Source organism: Calypte anna, chromosome 1 (genome assembly GCF_003957555.1).
Source record: "Calypte anna isolate BGI_N300 chromosome 1, bCalAnn1_v1.p, whole genome shotgun sequence".
NCBI lineage: Eukaryota > Metazoa > Chordata > Aves > Apodiformes > Trochilidae > Calypte > Calypte anna.
The window spans coordinates 50,810,884-50,821,975 of record NC_044244.1 but is presented as its reverse complement, the minus strand read 5'-3'; the positions used below and the strand labels follow the sequence as shown (position 1 = coordinate 50,821,975).

The 11,092-nt window shown below is 41.9% G+C and overlaps 1 protein-coding gene across 1 annotated transcript in view; it reads left to right on the top strand.

Moving 5' to 3' along the window:
* Positions 1-257: 257 nt before the first annotated feature.
* EP300 (E1A binding protein p300) overlaps positions 258-11,092 on the top strand; it is a 61,326-nt gene continuing 50,491 nt past the window's right edge. The window contains exons 1-2 of the mRNA XM_030469456.1: positions 258-1,090; positions 1,410-2,268. Coding sequence (XP_030325316.1) covers positions 2,175-2,268 — 94 coding nt within the window. The 5' untranslated portion in view covers positions 258-1,090; positions 1,410-2,174. The remainder of the gene's footprint in view (positions 1,091-1,409; positions 2,269-11,092) is intronic.

Below are 11,092 nucleotides of genomic sequence, written 5' to 3'. Positions count from 1 at the left end.
TTTTTTTTTTTTTACGATTTTAATAAAAAGCCGCTGCGCCTTTAAGGGGCGGGGTCAGTTGAGTTTGCGGAAGAGCCCGGCGAGAGGCGGGCGCTGATTGGGCGGGCGCTGTCTCGTGACCGCGGCGGTGCCTTTCCTCTCCCCCCCCCTCTCTCCCCTCCTCCGTCAGCCGAACGCCCGCCCCCCGCGTTCCATTGTGTGCGCCAGCGCCGCCGGGCCCCGCCCCCAGGCACGGCCCCGCCCCTTTTTTTTCTCTTGGCTCATTTCCGGCCGCCGCCGCCGCCGCTCGCTTCTCTCCGAGGACTCGGGAGAGTGAAGAAACAACAGCCGCCATTTTGTTTGTGTGTGAGCGACTGAGGGAGGGAACGAGAACGAGAGGCCGAGCCGGACCGGGCGAGCCAGGGGGAGGGCAGCGCAGAGAGACCCAGGGGCCCGGCCAGGGGACGGGGAGAGAATCGAGGAGCCGAGACGCCCCCCCCCCCCCCCCCCCTTTCCTACCCCGCGCCAGCCTGCCTGTCCCCTCTTTCTCCTTTCTCTCTCTTCTCCTCTCTTCTCATTTTCCCTGACTTCTTTCTATTCCCTGCTCCCCTCCGCCCCCGCTTCTGTCCGCTCCGCCACACGCCACAGGAGCGGTCGCCGCCGAGCGCCAGGCAGGGGCAGTAGGGAGCCTGCGCTCGGCCCCCGCGCTGCCTGCGCCGTCCCGCCCCACCCCCCCCCCCTCCCCCCGAGGAGCGCTGGGGACCCCCTCCCCCTCCCGGCCATTTAACCCACCCCGGGGCCAGTCCCCCGCCTTTCCCTGGCGCAATTTTCCTTCTATTTTATTATTTTAATTTTATCCCCTCTCCTCGGAGGGGTCGCTGAGCGGCTTCCCCCCCACCCCTGACTACCAACCTCTTCGCTTCCTTCCCCACCCTCGCAGAGGCGAAGAGGGAGTCCCCGCCGCGCCCGAGCGGCGGCCGAGGTTTTTCTCCCTCCCTTACCGCGCCCCCACGCAGCCCGTGGGTCCGCGGGAGCGGAGACTGCCGAACAGCCCCTTCCCTGCCCGCGGCCAGCGCTCGCAACCATCCTCGGCAGCCCGGGAGGGGAGAAGGTAGGCAGAGAGGGGGGGAGGGACCGGCTTCTTCCTCCTCCTCCTCCTCCTCCTGCCGCTGTTGTGGGATCGGCCTCTCTGCCTGCGCCGGAGGGGGGGGGAACGGACTGCTACTGAGAGCGAGAGAAAGAGGAAGGGGAAAGAAGAGAAGAAGCAGAGAGGAGGGGGGGGCAGAGAGGGTGTTGAAACCCGCCCCCCACCTTCCCATCCCGCGATCGGTGCTGCCTCCATCAGGACAACAACCCCTCCTCCTTCCCTGCACAACAAGATGTGAAGCGGAGACTCCTGGGACTTATCCTCACCCTCCTCATCCTTACAGCTCCCCTTTCTGCAGCCATTAGTGACGGGCGAAGAAGAAGCGAGTGGAGCTGGGGACCCTGCGCAGGCTTTGCCGCTCTCCCCGCCGCCTCCCCCCCAGCCCTGTCGCTGGCGGTGGGTATTTTTTTGCAGGGTGCTGTTGGAGGGGGAAGGAGCTGCGGCTAGAGGACGGTGATCTTTTTTTCTTTTTTCCTCCTCCTCTCCTCTCCTTCGCCCGCCTCCTTGTGGCGATGAGGAGGAGGAGGACGGCGCCGAGGAGGAAGAGGCTGATGGCGGCGGTGAGGAGGCAGCAGGAGGAGGAGACCCCCCGAAGGATGAAGATGATGATGGTGGCGGTGGCGAGGAAGCACCAGCAGCGCAACAGCCGGGATTAATTTACTTAAAAAAAAAAAACAAAACCAAACAAAAAACCAAACCAAAACAACAGACCCATCAGCCTCTTTTTTTTTTTTTTTTTTTTTTTTTCGGCGGGGTTTTTTACCTGCTCTTTCCATCTTCGCTCAGACCTTTCGCCTGGGGGAAGAGGCCTCCTCCCCCCTCCTCCCCAGCTCCCACCGTCTCTTCGCTTCTCCGCTACCGCCCTCCCGGAGCCCGAGGGGCAGAAAAAGGGGAACTTGGCCCCCCTCCTCCGCCAGATCCTCCTCGCTCGCTCTCGGCGTTATTGTTGTTCTTCAGTTGACTCGGGGCCCGAAGAAAAGGTGAAGGTTTTGGGGTTTATCCCCCACCGTCTCACAGCTCCGAGTGATTGTCTAAAAAAGAATTAAAAATGGCCGAGAATGTGGTGGAGCCGGGCCCGCCTTCAGCCAAGCGGCCTAAACTCTCCTCACCGGCGCTCTCCGTGTCCGCCAGCGACGGCACAGGTCAGTCTCGGGGGCCCAGGCCCTCCCCACCTTTCGGTGCCGCAATTGTTGCCCCTTTCTCCCTTCTTCTGCCTAAATCTCCTCCTCCCTTTCGCTGCTCTTCACTCGTGCCTGCCTTCGTCCTTTTCTGTCTAGTCTGTTCCTCCTGTTTTCGCTCCATTTGGACCTATTGGCATAAATGGCATAGGGAAGGGTGTTCTGATGTTGCTGCCCTTTTAATTTTTTGGAAGTGATTGAAAGCAAAGATGTTGAATTTATTGTGTTCTCGCTCAACTGCAGATAAGGCTTAATAGTTTGTCGTTTTCGTATCTTTCACAATAGTAGTTATTACTGAGCTCCTTGCTAAGTATATGCCTTTAATTCCAGTTGCAGAAATACGAAATAGTTCTAAAGATGATGGTTTTTTTATACTTCATTGTTGAAAGACGTTTGTACATTCATACACGCAAATCTGTCTTGTTTCTTATTTTGCATGTAGACCTACTTTTTTACAGCTCGTTGAGAAACGAGATTTATTTCTCTTTCTTTTTACATGCAGTCTGCTTTTTTAAATTTACTTTTTATGATTTTTCCTTCTAGATAATTATCTAAAACCTACTTTTCTATTTGAAATAGAAAACTACTTCAGGAAAAACACAGCCCCAAACTGCAGATCCTAAGCTTGGGGCAAAAGGTCTTTTGAGACCCCTGTCTTCTTAGAAATGAAATGTTATTTGCACTAAGAATCAATATGGAGTGCAGTTCATCTTGCATCTCCCATTTCTTTGCTGCGAGACCAAAATGTCTGAAATTCCCCAGTAGACTTACAGGCTGTGAAGATAAAGAGGCTTCTCTGCAGTCCTGTAAAGGTCTTCTGTGATGCTGTGAAGGCAAGGTAGAGGTTGGAAATCTTGGGCGTTCCAGTCCCTTGCAAATATGAACTGGTGTACTGGGAGGGAGGAGGGAGTAACAAAGGGCTGTTCAGCTTTTTCATGTTTCTGATGGAGCAGATGAGCATTTGGTTTCATTTTGCCATGAGAATACCTGGTTACCTGTCCCACAGGAGTTTCTTTGAACTCACTTTAGATCTTCTTAGCCTGTGGGATATGAAGGAGGCCTCCTCCTTCCAGTCTGGTGAGTGGTGGCATTTCTGATGCTACCCGTGGTCTTGTTCAGTGCAGTTACAAATGGCAAGAAAAGGGAAGAGTTGTTTGTTGGGATTTTTTGTGTGTTTTGGTTTTTTCTTTTTCTTTCTTTAAAAAACTCATAGTTTGACAGTGAACAGAAGGCTTTAGTAGCCAGTTTTTGGTTGAGCAGTGGATGTGATTCTACTTGAAATCTTAAAAATTTGCATTCTCTGTTCTTGGTGAATAACATGTTAATTTTGAAGAGTTTGTGTGCATCTTTCAGAGCATATTACTGTATGGGCAATATTATGTTTTAACTGGAGGACATGTCTCTTCCTACTATCAACAGGTCTCTAGTAAGAGAGTAGAAGAGAGCTGGAGAAGCTGCTATTTAGCTAGAGCTAGTAGTTGGGTTTTGTCTGTGCTAGACCAGTATCTAAATCAGTAAATATTTTTACTTTGTCTTAATGCTGATTATCTTGCTTTGTTTAGAGAGGTGAAATCAAAAATATTTTGTGAGACAAGTCCTGATACTTGAAATTATGAAAGCTGAATGTATGTTTTGATTCAGGTGAACCCACATATCTAAGTGAAGACATTTGTGATCAAATAATGTTTGGATAATTTGTGAATGTATTTCAGTTTAACAGGTGTAGATTTCCACAGGAAATGCAGTCTTTTAATTGTAAGCTTACTGGGAAGTTTGAAACACTAGATAGCTGGATGGTTTGAGTCCTGCACAAATGGCAGTTTTTCTTGAAGTGGTAGAGGCAGTCATCGCCTGATAGCTATGCACAGGTTGTGGTGGTGTGAACACTATATACAATATGTAGAAACTGTTAAAGTATTCTTAATCCTGGATATTTTAATTCTTTTTGCTTGGGAATTTACTACCTGGATTTGGGACAGTGCCACTTTGTTCATTTGGTTTTTTTAGCATGATAATGTATCTGCTGCTCAATTCAGTAACATCAAACCTCTTCACCAATCAGTGTGTTTTGGACATTATATTCTTCATTTGTTGCTTGAGAGAGTACAAATCTTTTGTTCTACTTTTGCTATTGGGAAACTTGGTTTGAAATTTAAGATTTTTAACCTGTCTGCACCTTAAATTTGCTTTGAAATAGTACAAACAGCTTTCACTAAGCGAATTCCATTTATAGAATCTGTTGTATTTTCCCCACTACGTAGTTAATTATAGAAAATAACTAACATAGTGCTTATGTACTTACTCAAGCACTCTTTAAAACTGTTAGATTCACAGCATCAGTAGATGGAGAAAGTTAAGAAACTTGCACTGCGTAGGAAACTTCTTCCAACACACGTGCGTAGTGGATCTTTTGGTGTGTTCCTTTTGCTGTTAATTTGCTGGCTCTAGATAACATATTACTGTGACAGACTCTAGGTAACATACTATTAAACTTTCAGATGTTAAATGTATTTATGTTGAAGACTAAGCTGAATCTCTGATACAATTTGTATTTCCACCACAGACCTGGATAATAGCAATATTCTGTGCTGGGAATGTACTACAGTCAAATGTTCGTGGTTTTCTTTTAAAAAGTCAGCGGAGATTGTCTAACTACACCTGATTTATTGTGGGCAGCCAAATGCAGCTGCATTTCCTGGTTGTTGCAGTGCTGCACCTCCATCTGCCTTAAGTCTTCAATGGTTTGTGTGTTCCCTGCTGAGATTTTTCTTTGCCATGCTGTATTAATGTAGTTTTGAGTTGCTTTATTAATGCAAATTCCTTCTTTAGGAGGTAAGAATAAGAGAGACTTACAGGGAAACTGAAGTGTTTGTTGCACATTTTGTAATGAATGTTTTGAAGTAATTTAGAAAGTCTTGCTATTGTCAGTGCTGTGTAATATATTTGTAACAATTTTTTTAATGGTTTCGGGTTTTTTTCCTAAACTTTGGATAGTTCTGGAGTAGCTTCTGGAGCAGGACTTTATAGATGCCTCTAAACTGCCAGGGGTTCTCTATTTTTTTCCTATTTAGGTGTTAAATTTGTTGAAAAGAATAATGGCAATTCTTACATATATCTTGTCCAGATGTCTACATTTTCTGAAGACAATCACAGCTCTACCCATAGGGTTATCTTTTGTTGGTACACTATCCTTGGTATTGGGATGTGAGTTTGCAGCACTGGATGCTGGCACAGTTCTTTTAGAGTAGCATGGTTACAACAGACATCAGTAATTTGCCAGTGTAGCTCATTTTGCTTACCTTTCTTTACTGGTAGAAACACTGGTTTGATATGTTGCACCTAGTCTAACAAGACTTTCTTAAACGTTGTGTTGGCAAACTGGCATACACCAGTCTTCTTTTTTAAAATTGGGTGAGTGAAAGTCTTTTCTAAAGACATATTTCTAACTAGATGCCTTAAACCATTTTTTTTTTCCTTTTAATTTGTGACCCCCTCAGTTTTTTTCTGCAGTAATGCAGCTGTGCTGAAATTACCATGTACAGATTTATATGTGGTGTATTCAGGAAGGGAAAGTTGAATTGTGTTTCACAGCCTCTCCTTAGAAATAACCTGGTTTCTGTAAGCTGGCAAAGCTTTTGAGGCTGTGAGTTCAGAACTGCTGTGTTTCGTCAAGGAATAAAAATGAAATATAATCTCTGCTGCAGTGTAGTTGTGTCATGTCTTTGCATTGCTAGATCCAAAACCAGGATTTTAAGTGCTTAGTGTTTCTGACTTGCTGTAATATTGGAAGTAGTTTTGTACAATTAGTTGCCATATGTGTTATGTCAGAGGCCAGGGTACATGTTTGTGGTATGTGCCTCAATATCCCTCAATTTACTATATCAAAAAGTCAGGTGTTTTTTGGTTTTTTTTTTTGAGTAATGACACACCTTCAATCTCTCAAAGTTTATATGTTCCTTTTTTTTTTTTTTTCCCCCAGGAACTGCTTTGGACCTTTAAAACTTTACTCTCCCTTTATATTAATGACCTAAGACATGTAATGAAACTTCTTGCCTGGACTACTGCTGTTTTAACAGATACTCAGCTTTTATTTGTTCCAAATTTATCAGGATGTTTCTTCTCTTGAAATGAATGTTAATCTTGTCTCGCTGCCTTTTCCAGAGGCATACGTGTGGTTTTCGATCCTGTTTTCAAACAGTGATGGGTTTTTTCCTAGTATTTGTATAAACTACTTTTAAAGTTAATGCTTTTCATGGTTCTGTGTTCTGACTAATGTATAAGACCAAATAATTAGCCACATTTAACTTGTAGCTATCAGTTAAATATTTTTATCCATTCTAGTTAAAAGCCACACTTTCTTTGCTGTGTTTTCCCCAAGTATTAATTGTTACAAAAGGTGCCTTAAAATATTATTTGATGGATTGCATGTAAATGGAGTATTGCAGTGGTGGATGCTTGTGTGGAAAAATGGGCATCCTTGCCTAGTAACGGCATTAGGAATAAATTTAAATTAAGAGAAGTTTGCAAGATCTTCTTTAGTAAGTAAGCCAATTTTTCATACGGTGCTTAGTAACTTCTAAAAGGAAATTCTGTAGACTTTTGAACCTCTGATATAGGTATATACTTGTTATGAGCAGCATTAGAAAGGCACCTAATTTAAAAAAAGTCCCCTGGAACACAAGGACCATGCATATCATGATGTAAAACTGAATTTTGAGTACTTACAAATAAAAAATGTTGGGACTAGAAGACCAGTTTAGAGTTCCAATTCAAAAATACAGGTTCGGAAGCTTAATATTCCACGGAAAAGCTTCTGTTGCCAAACTTTGGAATTCAAATACTATATTATATAAAAAAAAACCCCAAAACTACCATTTGCACCTTGTCCTTCATAGTCCTAGAGCAAGGTTTGGTTTTAGTATAGAGTGGCCCTAGTTCAGGTTATCTTGGTCTGTCCTGTATTTGTGGAAAACTAAAGTTTATCCAGAAAGGGTGTAGCAGACTTGATGTGCCTTGATAGGGGATGAGGATTTCTTAAGGTATTGGGGATAAATGCTGAACTACTTTAGGATTTCTGTTTTCTCATACCTGTACAACTTGGAGAAAACTAATTTAATGTTAGATTTTAGTTTTGTTTGATTTAGTGTGTATTTCTTGCATCTTCTCTGTAGGCTGCTCAATAGTTTTCTAGTGTCACCTAAGTGTCTTGCTCAGCTGCTTTAGCCGGAGGAGCCTTTCAGTGCTCGTTCCAAAAATCTAATGACACTACTTTAACCTTTCTCATCACCTGAACTAGTACCCCTTCTCAGAGCACTTGGCCAAAATCATTTAGATTTATTATTTGACAGATGGAGTAATTTTGCTGTGTAGATTTCACTGACAGAAAAACAGTGCATACCTGGCTTCAAAGATTTTTTTTTTTCTGTCTTTCCTTAAACTGCAGCAGCAGGCTGAAGTTGAAATACATCTGTTTCTGCATATGGTTGTATGCACTGACAAAAAAACCCCCAAACTTCTCTTAATACACTGAATTTGTAGAACTTCATGTAGAGCTTGAATGATAGCAGTTCATAAAAATCCTCTCCCTGAGCACTAAGTGATATATTGGACAAGATGACTTTGTTCTCTTTATAAATAGCAACAAGTTTCATTAAAATTGAGTGGCAAATGAATGTATTTGAAGTTCTCTTAAAAACTTGACATACTATATCCTTCAAGCAGTCTCCTTGTCACAGTAACTTGCAGCTTAATTGGCAATGTCAGATGTGTTTATAGGAACAGCAAGAAGATGAAATTGTGGTCTGAACTAGGGTTTTCACAAAAAAAGTGTAAGTTAGGTACAAGACCTTCAAAAGCAGCCCAGATTTCTAATATTGGTTGTTGTGAGATGGGTCAGAGAAAGATTTTTTTCTTTTTTCCATTTGATGATGTGAAACAACCATGGGCTTGCATACTTGTTAGGAGATACAAGTAGAGTTTTGAAATGCATCTGCTTGCAGAATTGAAATTTACTGCTTCTTGCCTTGTAGAACTCCCAAATAAAGGTGAATGGATAGTCTCTCTTGCAAAATACTCTTACTGTGCTAATAAAGTAAAACAATGTTATTATCAGGTTGTTTTTTTTCTTAGAGTTCTAATAAAAAATGAAGTTCTGGTGAAATGCTGGTATGTAACTTGTGCAGTACAAGTTTCTACTGAAACTAAGCTGGCTTCCTGAATATAATTTCAGGAGTTCTGGGAAAACGCTGGTTTGAGATATGGAATTCTGGTCTGCTGACTTCTGGTTTTTGTTTACTTGTGTATTTTTTGTATATAAATTCAGTGTTGCTTTTTGGTATTAATTGGGAATAATGTTGAATGAACTCAAGTCAGTAATACTCAGAAAACCATCATTTGGTTTTTGGTAATTGTATATGCAGATTGCATCATTTCAAAGTTGTCATTAACTCCAACAATGAAGTGAACTTTACTCTTTTCTTGAACTGATTTGTAATCACTTCGAAATTGAAGTTGATTTAGTTCATTTGTGCACATAGTGGTGGTCCCTTTCCTGTCTCTGTGTACCCATGTTTTTTTACCCACTAGTGCAGCAGGCAGTCAGGGTACCTGTGTCTTTCCAGGTTTGTGTGCATGGTGATCCAGAATTTATCAGGCTCCCAACTGAAATTCCACTCTTGCTATTTAACAATACCACAGACCAACAGGAGGTAACTTAAGGTGGTCTTACGGGAATTTCAGGGGCATACCCAGGGTGGTCTTGGGAATAAGGATACTATTTTAAAGCCTCTTCACTAAAGTTAGAGTCATCCCTATGAAATTTGTGCAAATAGCAACATGTTCCTAAGGAAATTATTTATGGTGTCACCTCAGCGTTTTGAAATTGAAATGTCAAAACTTCATCTTATTTGGGTCTCTACTGATGGCAATACTCTAGTACTTTTGCATTGTGTTAGGTAACAGCATGAATAGGCAGGTATATGAACAACAGTGTTTCTGAAATTCTGCCTTAAGTAATGTTAAAACATTAAATGTAGCCTATCTTGATAATTGTACCCAGTCTTTTCCATTCACCACTTCTTTTTCCTAAAACAGCTACAGTTTTATATGGCCATTGAATTTTCACTGTTTTTCAGTAGTAAACACCCACTATCATCTGTATCTCTAAATACTGTTTATCATCTGTATTTCTAAACACTGTTTTTGTGTTTTGCTTTTTTTTAAGAAAAACAAAACGGGTTTTTTTATAAATACAGTTTTCTTTTGAAGTTTGAAAAAAACATTAAGAATTTACTAAAATTGAGATTTCTGTTGATACTAGTTTAGGACAAATATGACTTAACCTTGTGGATTATTCATACTTTGCAATATTGAGACTTTTTTCCTTAAGAGTTGATGTATTTGAAGCCAGTGTTTTAATAAGAATTGGGGTATCTTAAAAAAATTGAGACAATAAGGTCCTAATTTTAAGACTCTAATAGGTGCTGAAAGATAAGCTATTGCTTCTCTAGAATGATTTTAAAAACCCACCCAAACAAGCAAACAAAAAACCCTGGTAACATGTTTGTGCCTGATTCTTACAACTGTTAATGAAATTGTGCATTGTAGATGGCGAATTGGGCTTTGATCAACAAATGTTTGGTTATTTAAAAAAACTGTACCTGAAGTTGTGCACTACTATGATGTGCTAGAATATTTTATGCCTTTGCATTTGTTGTCTTCCAGGGCTTTTATATGTGTTTTCTGCATGTATTGTTTGCAGACTTACTTCAAATTACCAAGTTTCTTGATGTGGTGAACAAATTCTGGACTTTACTGGATTAGGAAGAAACGAAGGTGGCAGTGGTTCCCACTCTCTTGCAGGGAACAGATTAATGCTAAAGCCTAATGCTGGAGACTTTATTACCCAAATAGCATATTACAGAGTAAGAATTCTCAGTTGTTGTTGCATAAGCAATAGGGAAGACCTCTGCATCATCCTTCCACTTTGGGGATGAGTGATGGTCGGGGCTATGAAGGGGCTGATATCCCAGGATTTTGGAAGCAGTAGTTGCAGTGATGAATCTAGACTGGATGTTTTAGACTGATGTTGAATTTTTGCCCATTCCTTTTACATCAAATGAGTAGATTAACTTAAACTAACTCCACATTTTAAATTGGAAAAAATGATTTGGCAGAGTTTGTGTTACCATTGGGTAATTGTGGCTTCATAGAGGAGCTACGTGAAACGCCTTCACTTTAATGGTAAGAATAAATTGGGCATCCAAAATGCAGTCTAGCGAAATTTTCTCACACCCACCTGGTAGGAACCTTGGAGTTTTTTCTCTCTGAGTTTTTTATTCCCCCTCTGATAAAATTTCCTAGCTTAAATTTCCATGTTTTCCATCTTTTCAGAGGTCTTGGGAATTGATTGCTTCTTCATTAACACTTTTGTTTCATGTCTGTTCTTAATCTTTCCTTCTGCATTTTCACAGATACCTGAGAATCATCTGGTGAGAATGTGTCTCCTTACCTTGTTCTGCAGTTTTTTATTTCTATGTTTAGAGTTCTCGTTGGTTGGTTTTGGGTTGGTTTTTTTGTTTTTTTGTTTTTTTTTTTTTTAGGGCACTTCAGACAAAGATTTTAGGGCCTGTAATGCTGGTGCTTGACTGGAAGCTTGAATGGCTGGTTTCTCTGGGATATTGGCTATATCCTCTGGGCACTTTCTCTGTTGTATCTAGGCCCTGTTTGATTCCTGGATAGCTTTCATGTTGCCATGCAGCGAAGATACTGACCTCAGCAGCTTATTGTT